The sequence below is a fragment of the Anabrus simplex genome, chromosome X (assembly GCF_040414725.1).
Source record: "Anabrus simplex isolate iqAnaSimp1 chromosome X, ASM4041472v1, whole genome shotgun sequence".
Taxonomy (NCBI): domain Eukaryota; kingdom Metazoa; phylum Arthropoda; class Insecta; order Orthoptera; family Tettigoniidae; genus Anabrus; species Anabrus simplex.
The window spans coordinates 136,078,412-136,098,754 of NC_090279.1; the positions used below are offsets into that span (position 1 = coordinate 136,078,412).

The window sequence follows — 20,343 nt, forward strand, 5'->3', positions numbered from 1 at the left end:
TGATCTTAGCTCCTCTCCGTCCATTAACCCTCCGTTAAACGCACGCTCTGTTGTAACACCACTACACGCGCGCGGACTGACAGTCCGCGATTGTTTGTAAGTTCCATTCCATTCCTTTCATTTCAATTCTTTTTCCAAGAATTCATTATTTCTCTCTTTTTAAAATCTGTCTTACATCGTAATTACTTTATTTTGATTTTATTTATATTGATAAATGTATATATAATCTACATTTACAAGAACATTTCAGTCCTTTAGGATAAATTAGAAGTTATCAACTGCAAATCACAGGACTTTGCAAAACTAATTGTAAATTAACAATAATTGGTTATTAATTTACTTCCTTGAATGAAATTGTAATCGATACATTCTATTAATTGACGTATATCGCACAGAAGAAGTCACGACGTCGTGATGTTCTTGCCATGGAGTAAGTGCATTTCATTTCATCCACCTAATCAACGCCCGACTTCGTGTCATTATAGGAGGTAATCTTTGAGGGTTTTGATCCATCTGAATCGTCATCAAGAGAACGGTCTTCATGGAAAGTAGATATAACCAATACAATTTTGTCTTTTCTTGACTTGTACGACACAAGCTTGTATGTAGCGATTTGTGCGTATTGCGATTTCTTGTAGCATTTCGTCGGTAAAGAACAATTGCAGAGCTTCAACTGGCGTCTCGGTATTCATGGCAACTCCTACTACTCCACTCAAGCGTTTTATAATATTATGTTCAGGTTGCCTGACCCTTCCATTACGGTTCATTACAGGCCGATGATTCCACTCGGTCCCGTCCTTTCCAACATACATTTCATGGTGCTCACTTTCAGTCACCTCTTCTTCACCCGTGGACTGTTCCCTCTTAGAATTACGATCACTATCGTTTACGACGTCCCGATCGCTATCATCACTTGCAACAACTTCATCGTTGCCCAACCACTGCTCGATTTGATCCATACTGCCGGAATAAATTGCACCAGCTCCTTGGAAAGAGGACGCAAAATAATTATTCATAGCTCATTTTGTAATATCGTGTTTATCCTACTGTAAATAATCACAAGTAGGAAATATATCAAAACGAGCCCACTACTACACTTCTAGGTAATAAAAGTATATAATTTTATAATAAATAGTAACGGAAGAAAGGATGACTTACCAAAAGAGTGAGTAAAATTAACAACTCACCAATACATGCCTGAGGACTAAGACACCGCAAGTCTGCAGTTGACAATATAAACTTCTGTAATCAACAGCTCGGCGATTACTCAGACATTCTCACACCGTCACGGCCTTTGTATTGTTGCAGAAGGAAGCTACAAGAAGTCAGCCCGTTCTGCCTTACATTTTCGGCCTATGATACCAAAGAATAATAAAGTGCGGACTCTCACACCGCGGCGCGTGTAACGGCGGGTTAAGGTTAACCATTGTCACCTCGACCTCAAGAACAGTCCTACGGCCTTCCAGCTGCTTTATTTTGGAAGGTAGCTGTTCCAAATTTTAAGAAATGTATGTGAGACCATTGAAAATCTTCGCGTTGGTCAGTGCAGCCCTAGCTCCTACAATGCTTACACCATCTTCATCAAAACTGTCCACTACCTGCAGAATTTCATAAAATATCACTTACGTAATTTATACAGTGTTATATGTACTACACTTCCTCAAATAACTGCATTAGTACACCTAGGATTAACCAATAAATATAAAAGAAGAATATTCCTGGGAAAACTGCTGAAAAATTGTTTGATAACCTGAACCATAAAAGTAATTTTAAGACCGTTAATGCTACATACCTCTCCAATCTTATTGACGTTCTCAGCATACAACCATGTGCCCCAATGGGTCAGAACAGGTTGAGGTGGAAGGGGGATGTCAGGGAGTGCATTCTGGGAAGGAGCCTTCAGAAACACATTCTTCACGCTCGAGATAACTGCATTTACCTCTCGGAATGTGGCTCTCACTTCCTCGGCAAGTCTATGAAGTGCATTAGCCAGGCATGTAACATGTATCACCTTCGAGAAAAACCACTTGTAATGCCTTTCCGGATTTCAGCATATATGAAGCACTGTCAGAGAGAATAATTAGGAGTTTCTCGTCATTATCCTTTCCTAGCCACAAAACTCTTGCAAGAGTAAATAGAGAAACTGAATAAAACATACATGACAGTTTATATACGTTGCACATTTTAAAATTAGAACTGTATTATATTATTTATTGAATGATCTGGGTGTGAAATACTTACTTACGCAAAGCGTCTCTAACAACGCGAGCTATCATGGCATAATTAGTGGCCTCAATTTCCTTTGCAAGGAGTAAGTGTTGTCTCCCAGGCTGGCTGGACGTCAGTTTACAATGACTATATTCGACCACAGCTGTCTGTAGTTTGGTCAACCGAGAGCCCAAAGGGGGAGTCACCCACGTCATCCCTTATGCTTTGTAGCACCTAAAACCCAGTATTTATTGTCATAATCCTAATATTCTACACATACATTTTACTGAAGAAACAAACAATACTGAACACCCAGAGATAAAATAATATTTAAACTTACAGATTGATAAGATGGCTCCAGAAAGTTTTTTCTGAGAGTCGACTGGTCGGTAATAATGCTCGTTGTATGTTTTTTCAAGAAACCCCTGAACTCCTGGTTGTCCAGCTTCCTCCATGGGATATTCGCTGCGACCAGTGCACGGCAGTGCTCTGTATTGAAGGTTTTCTGAGAATTGTCTTCCATTTGGTGGAGAAATGGCTGCAGGCCTGTTGCTTGTTTTCTTGTCTTCAACATATGTGTAGCAGTATTCTTGTGCTGGTCCAGACAGTATTTCTTTATGCATTTTATCTGAAGGGACAGAAAACAAAACAGAAAATTAACTTTGAGAAATCGTGTGAAAAACATTAGTAGGCCTGCCGTATAGGAAATAAAAGTATTAAGCATTTAATAAACACTGTACTTACTTCTTTTGAACAGACTTGGCAAAATATCACTTTCCCATCCGTAGTGAAATTTGAGTCGCCATTGATTCACTGACGATACAGAATAGATCTGCACGATTTGTCCTTCGGCATTTGCTCGAGAAATTATTGCACTTAATTTACAGAATGGAAAGCACCGCCCGCTATTTCCTCCCTGACACCTTCAACTATATTAACACCAATGTACGTGGTCCACTAAAAATATGGCTTTAACAAATATTTTTACGAGTCCTGGAATTCCAAAATTACTTGCAGCTTAACGCAAAACGAGTAAACTGGTTTGTAAACAGCTCTTCCCACCGTGAGCGTTCTCTTTCTCTCTCTCTCTCTCTCTCTCTCCCACAGCAGGGTGCAGATTCAAGGCCACCCCGCTCCAAGCAGAATCAGAAGATAGAACTCTGTTGTCCACTCTAATCCCATCTAAGTGCCTGTCTTTGGTAGCTATCTGCAAAATCTACCTGCTTTCTCTGGTCAAGACATAAAACTTAATATTTTTCACTTTTGGCACTTAACATGCAAATATATTCAAAATAAGCACTAATGCAGGAATTAGGATTTTATTGGCACTATAAAATCCATAAAAAATGCTACGAGAGAAATTGGCAGTTGTGTTTATGTTTCGTAGATCTAGAGAAAGCATATGACAGGGTACCGAGGGAAAAGATGTTCGCCATACTGGGGGACTATGGAATTAAAGGTAGATTATTAAAATCAATCAAAGGTATTTATGTTGACAATTGGGCTTCAGTGAGAATTGATGGTAGAATGAGTTCTTGGTTCAGGGTACTTACAGGAGTTAGACAAGGCTGTAATATTTCACCTTTGCTGTTCGTAGTTTACATGGATCATCTGCTGAAAGGTATAAAATGGCAGGGAGGGATTCAGTTAGGTGGAAATGTAGTAAGCAGTCTGGCCTATGCTGACGACTTGGTCTTAATGGCAGACTGTGCCGAAAGCCTGCAGTCTAATATCTTGGAACTTGAAAATAGGAGCAATGATTATGGTATGAAAATTAGCCTCTCGAAGACTAAATTGATGTCAGTAGGTAAGAAATTCAACAGAATCGAATGTCGGATTGGTGATACAAAGCTAGAACAGGTCGACAATTTGAAGTATTTAGGTTGTGTGTTCTCCCAGGATGGTAATATAGTAAGTGAGATTGAATCAAGGTGTAGTAAAGCTAATGCAGTGAGCTCGCAGTTGCGATCAGCAGTATTCTGTAAGAAGGAAGTCAGCTCCCAGACGAAACTATCTTTATATCGGTCTGTTTTCAGACCAACTTTGCTTTATGGGAGCGAAAGCTGGCTGGACTCAGGATATCTTATTCATAAGTTAGAAGTAACAGACATGAAAGTAGCGAGAATGATTGCTGGTACCAACAGGTGGGAACAATGGTAGGAGGGTAGTCGGAATGAGATAAAGGATAATTTAAGAATGAACTCGATGGATGAAGCTGTACGCATAAACCGGCTTCGGTGGTGGGGCCATGTGAGGCGAATGGAGGAGGATAGGTTACCTAGGAGAATAATGGACTCTGTTATGGAGGGTAAGAGAAGTAGAGGGAGACCAAGACGACGATGGTTAGACTCGGTTTCTAACGATTTAAAGATAAGAGGTATAGAACTAAATGAGGCCACAACACTAGTTGCAAATCGAGGATTGTGGCGACGTTTAGTAAATTTTCAGAGGCTTGCAGACTGAACGCTGAAAGGTATAACAGTCTATAATGATAATGTATGTATATAAAATCCATGTATTTCCTTTGAAAATCGACTGAAACAGATTTTAGACTTATAAGCATTATTTTCTGGGTTGAGGATAAAAATAGGCATTTATGACGAAATCTTCACCCTATGAAGGAAACATCTGTCTTGGTCGTGATGGGCCTGTACTTTGTGTCGAACGTGGATATCATCATCTAAGGCACCATTTTGATGGTCCAGTGACAGAGAACACTAGCAAATGAGGTGTGGATCTACAGGCAAGGGACCAAGAGAATTTAGAGTTTTGGGTAAATATGTTGTTAGGAAGATATTTTAAGAGGTCCTTGGTGATGTGGGTAGTCACTTCACCACTGCCCGCTCCTTAGGCTCGAGGGCTTCCCGAACTCTTTGAGATTGTCAGTTTAGTCTTTCACGGCCCGTGTCTTCGCTGTATGCCGTTGTTGAATTGCGTTAGTAGCCGCCAATATTTCGCCGGAAACTGAGCGCGGCATTCTCAGGAATCCGCTCCGTCTGTAGTGTACTGAAGATGTGGCATCCAGTAAATGGAACAGCAACCCGAAGTGGCAAGAAATTTCTCGGACAGTAAACATAAAACACTTTGTTGGTGTAGCTCTGAAGATGCAGGAGAATGAAAGTGCCGTGAAAGTGGGAATCTGGAAACGCTTGTTGCCAACGACTGGAATTGACGTGTTTCTAGAAGCAGTGGCTCAGCTCACCTCGCCTGTCCGTTATGTATAATAGAGAAAGAACTGTTTACAACTCAGCCATGTGTAGATACTTGAAACTGCACTCAACATACAACAGCCACACCCAGAAATCTCCTGAGCTGTACAGTGATTACCTTCCTCGTGACGGAACTGCAACGTGAGTAACAATTAGCCAAGTCTACTTCATGGTGTGATGTGATGATTGTTGTTTAAAGGGGCCTAGCATCGAGCTCCTCGGCTCCTAATGGTACGAAATGTAATAACAATTTAAAAGTCCAAAAATGACCAGGATTCAAATCTTCATTGTAAATAATGAGTGGACGAATACGATTGTAGGATAATCAGCGGATCCGGTCCGCAATGGCCCACCTTCCCTGAAGCAAACTTATAACAATGGTATGTACTGACCAAGAGGCTGCTTCTAAAGCTAATCCCTGAATCGATGTTGCTTTCTGTCTAAAGTGGTCCAAAATCCAGGCCAGGGGGCCCTTATAAATCTACGTAACGCTAGTAAAGCAGAACCACGGTATTCCTCATATAGCGGTACCAATCACAAGTAACGTAGACTCACGGTGTTCCACACATAAGGGCGCCACCCATAGCCAACACCAACCCTTGGTGTTCCTCACATATGGGTACATACCTCAGCGACCCGTACTATAGCGTGGTGTTCCTCACATAAGGGTACAAATCTCAAGGACCCGTAAAACCTCGGGGTGTTCCTCACATAATGGGTACTAATCACAGTGACCTGTACTATACCGCGGTGTTCCTCACATAGTGGATACTAATTACAGTGACCCGTACTATCCCGCGGTGTTCCTAACATTGTGGGTACAAATCACAGTGACCCGTACTATCCCGTGGTGTTCATCACATTGTGGTACTACTCACTGGTAATGTACTACGCACAGGGACGCAGACCAATAGTGTTCCTCACATAATGGGCCACTCATAGGCAGCGTAAACCCATTACGTTAATCACATAGTGGGTATTAATGATAGGTAAACCCCAGACCCATGAAGTTCCTCGAAACGCAAGCCCATGGTGTTCCTCCCCATAGTGGTGCTAATCACAGGGACTCGTACTATACCGTTGTGTTCCTGACATAGTAGATACTAATCACAGGTAAACCCAGACCTGCGGTGTTCCTCGAAACGCGGACCCGTGACGTTCCCCACACAGTAGGTACTAATTGTACCGGAGGTACACCCACGCCGTACGTTTAAATTAAGCACCTTGGAGAATGCTATCTGTAATATAAAACTTGCAACAACTTGCGCAAGAAGTTTAAACTTTTCTTAACAGATGTCTCTACCATAAACTTAAAGTATGCCCTCTGTTGTGAAGATGAACTATTAAAATTGTAGAGTAACTTGTATGTTAAGGTTTACTAAACTGAAGTGTTTATTCTTTGTCTTCAGCGTGTTAAAGTTTACAACACTGCCATCTCTTCCCGCCAACTGAAGATGTGGGCCAATGAAACATTTTGTACATTTATTTTTCTACTAATCAGAGATTTCCTGGTATTTATTTGATTATGCAATTAGAATTCGGGGTGTGTAGGGCCATATTCAAGATTTTTCTGGAACTTTCACGTCGGGCATAAATGCTGGTATATTTTCGGACCAGGTTGTCCTATTCAACGCTCCAGTCTAGAGTGTGTGTTGATAAAGGAGGCGAGGGTGCGAGAGGTCCACCAGCAGTTCAAGCTTTACTATGTGATTGTCTTTGAAAGCCAGTTCGAGGGGAAGGTTTCCAATCTTCAGTAATGCAACTTAAATTTTATAAAATGTAGATTTCAAACTTAAATGTAAATTTCAATCAAGCCAAAAGAACTTTGATGAAATCAGGGAATAGAGAGTGAGGTACTATCTCGTGTTCCCTCTCAACTTGATCTTGAGGTGACTATGATTTTGTAACCTTTAAAATCTATCTTGTAATCTCGGTAACTTAAATATTTTTCTCCATCTCGTCACTTCCGTAGTATAGACTTAGCCTCTGTAACGTACAGCCATAAGCCCAAGTAGGGCATTTAACGTAAAGTGTAAGGAGTGCAAGAGTTCGCCTCCTAACCGTTTTGGTTTTTGGGCCAGTAACTTTAAACTTATGTTTTTACCAAAAGGTCTCGTAGTATGGGTACGTGTTACCTTTGCTGAACTTAGTAATTATCATATTAAAGATATTAGACTGTTGAGCTTTTACGACAGTGAATACTGTGGGATTTTTTTTACATGTAGGTTGTGCCATTGATAGGCCTGGAAGATGTGAAATTTTGGAAATAGATTCCTAAGTTTAATTTTTTGAGAAACGATGCTCTCCCTTCTGATGTAAAAATTGGGAAATCCGTCGCCTTGATTGTTTGCTGATGTAAAACTTGTAAATAAGGAGCTTCTGGCTCATGATGTACGCAAGCTCCCTATCTATTGTTAATTACTTGGCAAATTATAAAGTTTTAAAAAAGAAATAAAACTACCAAATTTAAAGTGGTGTTCCTCACAGAGTGGGTACTAATCTCAGGGACCCGTACTATCCCGTGGTGTTCCTCACAGAGTGGGTACTAATCTCAGGGACACGTAATATCCCGAGGTGTTCCTCACAGAGTGGGTATAAATCTCAGGGACCCGTACTATCCCGTGGTGTTCCTCGCAGAGTGCGTACTAATTTCAGGGACCCGTACTATCCCGTGGTGTTCCTCACAGAGTGGGTACTAATCTCAGGGACCCGTACTATCCCGTGGTGTTCCTCACAGAGTGGGTATAAATCTCAGGGACCCGTACTATCCCGTGGTGTTCCTCACAGAGTGGGTGTAAATCTCAGTGACCCGTACTATCCCGTGGTGTTCCTCACAGAGCGGGTATAAATCTCAGGGACCCGTACTATTCCATGGTGTTCCTCACAGAGTGGGTACTAATTTCAGGGACTCGTACTATTCCATGGTGTTCCTCACAGAGTGGGTACTAATCTCAGGAACCCGTACTATCCCGTGGTGTTCCTCACAGAGTGGGTACTAATTTCAGGGACCCGCACTATCCCGTGGTGTTCCTCACAGAATGGGTATAAATCTCAGGAACCCGTACTATCCCGTGGTGTTCCTCACAGAGTGGGTACTAATCTCAGAGACCCGTACTATCCCGTGGTGTTCCTCACAGAGTGGGTACTAATTTCAGGGACCCGCACTATCCCGTGGTGTTCCTCACAGAATGGGTATAAATCTCAGGAACCCGTACTATCCCGTAGTGTTCCTCACAGAGTGGGTACTAATCTCAGCGACCCGTACTATCCCGTGGTGTTCCTCACAGAGTGGGTATAAATCTCAGGGACCCGTACTATCCCGTGGTGTTCCTCACAGAGTGGGTATAAATCTCAGGGACCCGTACTATCCCGTGGTGTTCCTCACAGAGTGGGTATAAATCTCAGGGACCCGTACTATCCCGTTGTGTTCCTCACAGAGTGGGTATAAATCTCAGGGACCCGCACTATTCCATGGTGTTCCTCACAGAGTGGGTATAAATCTCAGGGACCCGTACTATCCCGTGGTGTTCCTCACAGAGTGGGTACTAATTTCAGGGACCCGCACTATCCCGTGGTGTTCCTCACAGAGTGGGTTTAAATCTCAGGGACCCGTACTATCCCGTGGTGTTCCTCACAGAGTGGGTACTAATCTCAGGGACCCGTACTATCCCGTGGTGTTCCTCACAAAGTGGGTACTAAACACAGGGACCCGTACTACCCAGTGGTGTTCCTCACAGAGTGGGTACTAATTTCAGGGACCCGTACTACCCAGTGGTGTTCCTCACAAAGTGGACACTAAACACAGGGACCCGTACTACCCAGTGGTGTTCCTCACAAAGTGGGTACTAATCTCAGGGACCCGTACTATCCCGTGGTGTTCCTCACAGAGTGGGTACTAATCTCAGGGACCCGTACTACCCCATGGTGTTCCTTCCACAGTGGATACTAATCTCAGGAACCCGTACTATCCCGTGGTGTTCCTCACAGAGTGCGTACTAAACTCAGTGACCCGTACTATCCCGTGGTGTTCCTCACACGGTGGGTACAAATCTCTGGGACCCGTACTATCCCGTGGTGTTCCTCACAGAGTGGGTACTAATCTCAGGGACCCGTACTACCCCATGGTGTTCCTTCCACAGTGGATACTAATCTCAGGAACCCGTACTATCCCGTGGTGTTCCTCACAGAGTGCGTACTAAACTCAGTGACCCGTACTATCCCGTGGTGTTCCTCACACGGTGGGTACAAATCTCTGGGACCCGTACTATCCTGTGGTGTTCCTCAAACAGTGGGTACTAATCTCAGGGCCCGCACTATGCCGTGGTGTTCCTCACATGGTGGGTACTAATCACAGGGACTCGTGGTTATCCTCGGAACGCAAGCCCATGGTATTCCTCTCATAGCTGTACAAATCTCATGGCCCCGTATTATCCAGTAGTATTCCTCGCAACGCAGACCTATAATGTCCACAACCAGATGCTGAAACACCCGAGCGAGGTTAGCCTCTTTGTTTCTCCCTGGGATCCTCCAAGCGAATCGGGGCAAAGAGTTAGCCTCTGTTATAGTGGTGGGTACTATACATGGGTACTGTAAACACATTGCGATCGTCCAACAGACACATTGTATTCCTCAGTTTGTGGCACTAATCACAAGGATAATGGAACTAAACACATGCAATTTGTTTCAAATTCAGTATCCCTTGGCCTCGTCCCCCAGCCACAGAGGATTGTGTGATTGGTCCGCGAGAGCTATTTTATTTCACTCATGTCTGCCGGCAAATCTGGTAGAGCCCACCTACCCCCCACCTGGGAAGCAGCACATGGGAGTAACACCTCTTCCCCTGCTACGACAGCGTAGTTGGTTCGTGGTTAATCTGTTGTAATCTGATGTCGTCTATCCCTCCTGGCTTACCGCTCTTCAACAGTCAATTGCTGCCATGCAGAAGAGCCGCATAAGATGACTAGACTCTAATTCTTCTGACTGTAAAAATTTGAAGTCTGATGGCAAGGTTTACCATTCTCCACGAGCTCGCGGGCAATCTGTTCAGCTGTTACATTCGCATGACCCTCTCTAGCTGTAGGGTCATAACTCAGACGGTTAAGAAACCTCCAGCCTTGCTAGCTACACTTCCTTAGATCAGTCTCCCCAATCGTCCTGTTATTAGATATTGCTTTTAAGATATCTTCGTCAGCTTTGATGGCATTGGAGCTCAAAGAATCGTTGTCAAAGAGATTACGATAGTTTCACAATATTTTCCTACTTTCTGTATATGGGAATCGGAGAATTCAGATACGAGAACAATGCTTCACGATATTTACATAATCATATTATGATTCAGGGAAAGGCTGTACATTCAGAAAGTTCTTGTCAAGTGAAGCGGTACATTTCTCACAATGAGCTTTCTTAAAATAATACCTTATTCGAATAGGAACTCAGATTTTAACGATTTAAGGATAAGACGTATAGAACTAAGACGAGGCCACAGAACTAGGCTAGTTGCAAATAGAAGATTGTGGTGGTGTTTAGTAAATTCCCAGTAGGTCGCAGACTGAACGTTGAAAGGAATAACAGTCTGTAATGAAGATATATGAAAAGTAACTCTCTCCGGTCAGATTGTAGCATATATCTGGCATATAGTAGGACGATGCGGGATTGCTTGTCCCACTGATTTCGCTGGTAACTGAGGTATGTGTTTGCTTACGCAGATACTGTATCTGGATTATATGCATGCCTCCATCTCGCACTGTTGAATGATGCTGGAAGTTTTTTATCATGCTGTAGAATTAGATCACACGTATCTGCCCATTCTACCCCAGCCTCTCCGCTTTTGTCGCTACTGCTCATTGACAACATCAATTAAAGAATGCATGAGAAGTGGTCCAGCCTAAAAGCAAGAAATGCAAGCTCTATAATCTGGCAAACATTTATCTCTTGAAATCCGAATATACGACTACATATTCTCCTACATAAAGTACGGCATGGTTTGGAGTTTTCATCTTCTTCAACCACTGTGTGCTTTGTGGCAAGCAAGTAATAATGTTTGTAAATACCCTTGTTGCTGGGGTAGTTTTAGAGAATCAGTATTGTAGATATTAATAAAATTGAGAACATTGTTAGCCGAATCAGCCAGATCTGCTGAACCATGGCTAATCTTTTATGAATGTTACTTTCAGTCATGCAAACATACATATTTCTTTGTACATTGTTGTAATATCGGTGTAGCATTCTATTAAATCACAGTGTGGTTATATCTAATTACATAGCTTTGGCGTGCAATCAACAGACCGCACCTACAAATAGAATGGCTTTGGTAGTAGTGTTTTATTACAATGTTCTGATATCCTGAATTTGAACCCAAATGCAAGATATCATGTCACTGAATATTTTAATAGTGTTCCTTTAACACTACAGCTAGAAAGAGCATAAAAAATCAAGGCTTGAACGAAAATTCAAGAATATAGGACACTGAATTTCACCGTAGTGGATATTGGTGCAATGTGAAAGAAGGAAAGAGATTCCTTTTATTTGAAAAGTTCACAGACAGTAATTATTTTCAGTGGAATGATAACATCGTTGGATAGCATCCAAGCTTGTGCCTGTCTCCTCACCACAGATTGGCTATGTATATTTTACGAAGGAAGAGCAAGAACTACAAATTTCTTGGTTAAAGGTGAGATCAGGAACATGGGAAAAGTCGATCGCGCAGGCGAAAATACATTGTAACATTAAGTGGCACTTCCCAATTCATGCTGTATGCACTGAATTCACATGGCAAAGTCAAATGCAAGGCTTCCTCACAACCAAAGTAGTGGGAGCTTCAACCATGTGGTGTTACAGCACTCTTAGGAGAAAATAAGTGGAGAAATAAAAGTGGGACGTTGATTCCAGATACGACAGGCTAGACCTCCTTATCATCTAACAAGATATTGATGTTGACACCAAGAGACAAGAGGGGGAAGAAAACATGACACTGGATTGTTTTGGCATATCACGCCAAGCAATAGGTGCAAATGTCTGCGGCCATTGTTCTTTATGTGATTTTTGTCAGAATTGACTTATCAGGTTCACAATTAGTTTTTCAATAAAATGGTACTTCACTTTACCCTGATAATTATTCTGCACGAACCAGCTACATTCCTAAACACGTGGCGCATCCCAGGTTGCGGATACGGGTTCCCACCGGCCTGCCGGCAGAATTGAGCGAAATATAATAGCTCTCGCGGACCAAACACGCACAAGGTCCTTAATGGCAACTTTGGCGGACTTCGAGACGTTTGGCACGAAGCAGTTGGCAGAAAGGTACTCTAGTTTTTTGGAATTTAATGCAGAATGAAGGTAGTGTTTGTTCTCTAGAAGAATGGCTACAAAAGGCGCCTGTTCCCCATGTCCAGAGTGGCGTAACTACCTGCTGTCAGGAGCTCTAAAATGCTTCAAGACAAGCCGGCCGTAAAATAATACTGACACATGATTACAGAAATATGTCTCATGGAATCAGAACCATGGTTAGGGCATACTCTTGAAGGGATGCGCATTGGCAGTGCCCAGTCAGAATGAAAAGTATGCAAGGGTTACCGTCCCACGGGCTGTGACGGCTAAGCAAGCAAGTACCCCCATTCTGTATGGCATCACTGAACTATGTCTGGATGAAGTAACATATTACAGTAGCCACAGCACTTGAAAGAAGGCATATAGGCATCTGTGCGGTGCAGGAAAAAGATGGAGTGGTGAAACTCATGCGAAATCGTGTGCGGATACTAATTGATGTAAAACGGAAGTCGAAAAACAAATAACGGCGTTGGCATAGTTATATCAGCAAAATTTGACGGTTCAGTCGCCGAGGTGCAAAAGTATGGCAATCGCTTGATGTAACTTGTCTACATTGGGGACAGAAGGAAATCCTAATTTTTCAGTGGTACGCTCCAAAACTGACCAGGGCACGGGAACCAAAGATGCCTTCTGGGCACTGCCTTACCAGAAGACCGCTGACTATCTTATCGTTGCTGGTGATATGAATGGACGTGTCGGACGGAGGAAAGAAGAACACACAGTCCATGGCGCACATAGATATGGACAGAGGAACGACAATGGCGAACAAATTCCCGATTATGCAGAAAATGATCATCGCGTCACGTACTACAGTGGCTCCCATCCAACTCACATTGACTACATCCTTGTGAGACGAAGGAATCTCAGGGATGTTCTAGAGACAATAGTTGTTCCTTATGAAACGTATGCGATGCAACCACTACCAGTCACCTGCAAGCTGCGGATAACGTCACTAACAGCCCTATACTTCACTGGAAATGGACGAATCGGGATTAAATGGTTGCGCCTGACGAAGGAGGCCAACGTTGTTGCAAGTTACATTGCCTCAAATCACCATAGATGAAATGAGCCAGACTAAAGTTAAAGACGCCGCACGCTCTATTCCTGGAAAACTAAGTCAGGGCGACGACAACGAAGGATTAACTGTGACGCGTGTCTTCGGAATAACGATGTGCTCTACGGTTGAAGGAACAGCTGTACCACGAGTTTATAGCTCGCTGGAATGCCTACAACGAAGCCGCTAGTAAAGTGAAGGAGATCGTTGCTGTAAAAAAAGCAAACCGGTAAGCAGGTCTACATGTAAAACTTGACACGCACGAAATCGAGCGGAATATTTAACAGCTAGTCAAATCGAGGCATCGCAAAACGGAAGAAGTCCAACGTTCCTACCTCATCAATGAGGAAACAGACGATTTGCTATTCGACTGGTGGTAAGCGCGAGTACACCGGCGGAAGTATTTTGACTAAATTTCAATACGGGAGTTTCCATATCTACCAATCCCCATCACCTCCGCTCATAAGGGGGCAATGTAGGAATTTGACGTCACCGAATTTCAGGCCATGCTGAAAGAAACGAAACCAGGGAAAGCCATCTGTCCCGATTATTACCGGCAGAGTTTTGTTTCTCTAAATGGGGGGAAGCAGCAGAGGGGTTAAACAAGCTTTTCAACCAGATCATCAAAGAAGGTCCCAAAACCAACAGACTGGCGACGGAGTAGCCATTCAAAGTAAGGAAAGCACTGCCGATTTTGCTAATAACAAGCCGATCATAATGACCGTACCCAGGGGTAATAACCCTCTAGGACGATGCCTCCATTCCTGATTAAATATCCGACTAACTCAGTATTGGGCAGAGAAGTGGGTTGATTGTCGAGGGTAAGTCTAAGCGTCGAAGTTTATCACTTAACTATGAGTATATAACAGGAATAATGGAGGTTTATTTCGAATAAGAAACAATAATATGGGGTAAGATGAGTCTATTTCATGAAATAACCCAGAATCATACTAAAACAAAATATAAATTCAAATAATAAAACGATCAATGAAAATTATCAAAGAAACAAAATTGAAATAAATATGGACAACAATCATAGATCACGGAAAGCAAGTAAATAATAAATTGAAAATGCAAAATCATAACATTTGAAACATTTGTGAGCTTCGAAATATCTTCATATCATTGTCCAATATTCATGTTCGTATTCGTATGGAGTAGCACGATTTTAAGTATCACCTTAATACGGATTAAAATTCAGGGAGGTTGCCGCAAAAGTTACCATTAAACGAAAATTAAGACGCAATGGGACATGATATGAACTACGAAAAATACTAGTGGCATTTCCCTACGCTATATTTACAATAATCATAACATAATTAAAATATCTCAAATATTTACATTGGATTATGAAGGTGAAAACTTATATACTACTGTTATGAAGAGACTTTTAATTTTTGCAAACGTATTTCATTAACTGAAGTTGGCACTTTCCAAGCCTATTACCGATTGGTCAGATGATTTTGTATTGTTGTAAATGGTTACGCATGCAACAGTCATGTTCGTCATCAAGTTGTGATGTCGCATCATTAAGACATATCAAATGCAATAAAGTATAGAAGGTACCAAGTTCCTTTACTTCAAAATCAAAAGCAAACATTGGCGCCCAACACCACGGCTCTAAATAACCTGAGATGTTCAATACAAGCAAGATCATGAAATGTGAAATGCAGAAGTGAAAACAATGCGTCGCAATTGAGGTTAAGCACCGGAGTATAAATATAACACATCTCGAATTCGTGGAATCATTCACGGATATTGCATTCTCGTTCATAACGAAAATCAGACCGCTGAGGCCAACAACTTCAACGGAGTGCAGCATAAATCAGTAATCAGGCAAGTACGATTCGATGTTACGTACATACAAAGATATAAAGACAAGATTTCAAGTTTTACATTCTTCTAACAGCTCAATGCAAGAATCTCCGTGAGAGCGTGAGTCTCTTTGACATGTAGACCATCCTTGCTATACATACGGTACTCTTAGATTATAGCCTCTTTCTCTTAGCGCACGTTTTCGTAACATAAAAATGCACTGATCAACATAATAATAATCATTGAAGTCCATTGATCCTCCTGTTGTCATAAATATAAAAGATCCAATTTCCTTTGTCATATAACCTCATATCAGCAACACGATTTCCTTGAACTTATACATAACCTTCACGCAATCCCTTCGAACTTTCACAGCATAACCTTAATTTCAATATGTCGCAACTAATGAAATTGAAACAATCGTGTGGCCGAGTAAAGGGCACGTTAACAAGAATAATAAAGTCGATTACAGCTGACACGTCAAAATCAGAGGCGAAGGTTAGAATTAAAATATGTGAAGAGCTATGGAATTCTTTTGAAGAAGTACAAACAGAGATTACTGATGAAACACCTGCACTACAGATTCAAGAGGAATGTGAGGAGAATCTGTTTACTTCAGCGCAGTTACACAACTGCAAACTATAATAGATGAAGCAGAGGATGTTCAAAATAATTTACTAGCTCAAATTAACACGGCAGTAAACAACGCCGTTCATCAACAGGAAGTTCCACAACATCATAACAGAAGAATGTAGAAATTACCAGAAATTAAATTACCGGAATTTAACGGCGAATTCACAAAATGGTTGACTTTTAAGAACAGTTTTGAGTCAACCATTCATAATGATACTCAACTAACAAATATAAAAAAATTTCAGTATCTGATCGGTCTTCTGCAGGGCGAGGCACGCAAAGCCATTCAAGGTTTTACCATTTCAGAAGAAAACTACACAAGTGCGTGGAACTTGCTGTAGATACATATGATAATCAAATGATAATAATCGAGACACATCTAGATGAACTTTTCAAGTTTCCTATAGTTTTTAAAGAGAACAAATCTAAATCACTTAGGCAATTACAATTTCATATTCAAACTCACATGGCTTCATTAAAGGCAATGAAGCAACCAGTACAATATTGGAATACATTGGTTATTCATCTAGCAAAGAAGCAGCTGGATTTCACTGAGCAAAGAGACTGGCAGGAAAGGGTGAAAGGCAACCCTCCAGAAAAGATGCCAATATTGGATGATTTCTTGAAATTTTTTACTGAGCATTCCCAATCATATATACTGTTAAATCACAACAAAACTAAGGCATTGAACACGAAGGCAAATCCGAAGGACAGACAACCTAGCAAGAAAGTTGTTATGACGACGTCTCAGGCAAGCTGTAGGTGGTGGAAGTTACCCCATTTTTACATATGAAGAATTAATTAAACGAGCAGTTGAAGACAGAAGAAAACTGCTTCGAGAAAAAGGACAGTGTCATAACTGTTTGAAACCAGGACATATTGCAAAAAAATGCAGAGGATCAAAATGCAAGAAATGTGGACTTCCTCACAACACACTTTTACATGCTGAGGAAAATGGTAAAGAAGATCAATTGCCCATAAAGCTGTGTGTCGAATCTCAGCATTCATCTGCTTCACTCAGTGTGAGCTTGGCGAAAGGAATAACATCACAAATACTTTTGTCAACAGTTTTAATTGATGTGAAAGATGTTCACGGAAGAAGAATGACACGCCGAGCCTTATTGGATGCGGGATCTCCGTCGCATCTAATAAAGGAAGGTCTGTATAAGAAACTCGGTTTACCGAATGTCAAGACAAACACACAGATCATTGGAGTTGATTGTTCCAAAGTGGAAACAAAAAGGATTACGAGAGTACATCTCGCTTCGAGGAAGGACGGATTTGAGGTGGAAGCAGAATTTCTAGGTCTGCCAACTATAACAGGACGATTGCCACAGCTGGAGATCAAGAATGACAAAATTATTATTCCAAAAGACATTCGCTTGGCAGATCCCATATTCAACAAACCTGGAGACATAGACATGTTAATTGGAGCAGGACTTTATTGGAAAATAGTCATAGGTACACCCAAGAATGAAGCTGAAGGACAACCAGCTCTGCAAAACACCCGATTAGGCTGGATTATAGGCGGTGAAGTCTTTGAGAACAAACAAGGATCAGCAACAACATGCATGAAAATTAGCAATCAACAATTATCAGATCAGATGGACAAATTTTGGAAGCAAGAAGCTATTCCAGAGATTCAACATTACACGTCAGAAGAAAGAATATGCGAAAGACAGTTCACGGACACCGTTTCGAGAGATACAACAGGTAGATTCATCGTAAGGCTCCATATTAAGCCAGATGTCATCCTTGGGGAATCAAGAATACACGCACTAAACAGACTAGAATCATTAGTCAAGAGGTTAAGCAGACACCCCGAACTCAAGACAGCTTATGCAGATTTCATGGATGAATATGAAAAACTAGGGCATATGAGCTTGATTGAAACAAACCAAAATCAAGATGTACCAATTTCATACTTCAAACCCCATCAACCAGTGGTACGTCCAGATAGTGACACCACAAAGGTCAGAGTGGTATTTGATGCCTCGGCAAAAACATCAGTCGGGACATCACTCAATGACAAGCTCATGACAGGACCTAATTTACAGCGAGATCTTTTTCACATTGTACTTAGATTTCGCAGCCATAAGTATGTCATGACGGCAGATGTGGAAAAGATGTTTCGGCAAATCCTCATCCATCCTGAAGATCGAGCATTACAGCAGATTTTGTGGAAGGAGGAATCTTCAGCCCCTGTGAGGATTTATCAGTTGAATACAGTAACATACGGAACAGCATCACCACCTTACCATGCCATGAGATGCCTAAATGAATTGGCTACTCTTCATGAACACGAATTTCCGGCAGCAGCAAAGGCTATTCGCGATTATTTTTATATGGATGACTGCTTAAGTGGAGGAGACATTCTAGAAGGCGTGATCGGGCTACGGCGGCAAATACAAAATACTCTCAAGAGTGGTGGAATGCATTTGAGGAAATGGAGGTCCGACAGCAAAGAGATCTTGCAGGATTTGGAGAGCAACAGCGACGAAGGGACTTTACTGGTTTTAGATAAAGGTGAAGCTAGTAAGACTCTTGGACTCCTCTGGGACTCAGCACAAGATTGCCTTCAGTTTCGAGTTGAGCTGGCAAAGCAGTCACCAAGATCCAAAAGAGAAGTCGCCTCCAAAATCACACAGATTTTCGATCCACTAGGACTCGTGGGTCCAGTACTGATCAAAGGGAAGTTGTTGATGCAACACTTATGGGTAGATGGATTTGAATGGGATCAGCCATTGTCTCGAGAGCACCTTCAGATTTGGAACGAGTATTATACTATGTGCATTTATTTATGAACAACACGGGCGATTAGCCCCAATACATGTTCACAATAGAGCATAATACTAACTAACTACTACTACTACTGTCCGGCCATGTCATAACACTTGGTGAGAGAAAGGCCACCCTCCCGTCGATGACATGGCCGGCCCTCTCCCTGGGGTCTAACTATGGACCCCCATAATCCTCACAGATGACAATGTGATTCCCTCTCACCAATCCAATGCGGCCCATCCACTTAACTGGCGCCGCTCCCTTCTCTTATTCATCTATTCCCATCTTAACTCTAATCTGCGTGGGCTCCTCCCACCCCTTCTTCATTTGGAATGGGCCCACCCCCACACCGTCTTTATACATGACTAGGGAGAGAAAACCACATGCCATCCTGCACTCCTTTGGGCGCGCCATGGAGTCCATCGGATGCTCCGGAAACGTGCCTTCAAATATAGGTCACCACGGCAGCCATCCTTTTTTCCCCATGGCACGTCCATACTTCCCTCCTAAAAAATACTCAATTCCTAAGCCACCCTACACTATCACGTCAAATAAATAATTAGATGAATAAATCTATATATATATATAAAAGTCATTGTATGTATGTGGGTGGGTGGGTGGGTGGGTTTGTACCACATCTCCTCCCAAACCATTGGAGCGATTTCAACCAAATTTGATATACTTATGACTTGGTATCAGGAAACAAACCGCGTGGGGGTAAGACATCCCAAACACCCCTGGGGGCGGGGGGGCGAGGGGGTCATATATAAAAAACGAAAATAGTGTCGAATCCATACTTTTCGGGGCCGCTGAGATGAATAGTGACACTCCAATTTTTTTAAAGTCCAAGTTCAGCCCCCCTTTGGGGTGGGAGCGAGGGGGGAATGATATATACAAATAATCGAAAATAATGTCGAATACATAGTTTTCGGGGTCGCCAAAGTGAATAGCGACACTCCGGATTTTCAGTATCCGGAGACAAACCACGTGGGGGTAAGACACGCCAGGAACCCTTCGGGGCGGGGGGCGAGGGGGGTCATAAATAAAAATAAACGAAAATAGTGTCGAATCCACACTTTTCGGGGTCGCTGAGATGAATAGTGACACTCCGATATTTTTAAAAGTCCAAGTTCAGCCCCCTTTTGGGTGGGGGCGAGGGGGGAGTGATAAATATAAATAATCGAAAATAGTGTCAAATACATAGTTTTCGGGGTCGCCAAAGTGAATAGCGACACTCCGGATTATTGGTATCTGGAGACAAACCACGTGGGGGTAAGACACCCCAGGAACCCTTAGCGGCGGGGGGCGAGGGGGGTC

At 42.3% G+C, this 20,343-nt stretch overlaps 1 protein-coding gene across 1 annotated transcript in view; it reads right to left on the reverse strand.

The window, feature by feature from the left end:
- Positions 1-2,419: 2,419 nt before the first annotated feature.
- Positions 2,420-20,343, reverse strand: part of LOC137503360 (zinc finger protein ZFP2-like) — a 66,826-nt gene continuing 48,902 nt past the window's right edge. Inside the window, exons 5-7 of the mRNA XM_068230917.1 lie at positions 11,119-11,173; positions 2,549-2,836; positions 2,420-2,442 (exon numbers count right to left, since the gene is read on the reverse strand). Of these exons, the coding sequence (XP_068087018.1) occupies positions 2,420-2,442; positions 2,549-2,836; positions 11,119-11,173 (366 nt within the window). The remainder of the gene's footprint in view (positions 2,443-2,548; positions 2,837-11,118; positions 11,174-20,343) is intronic.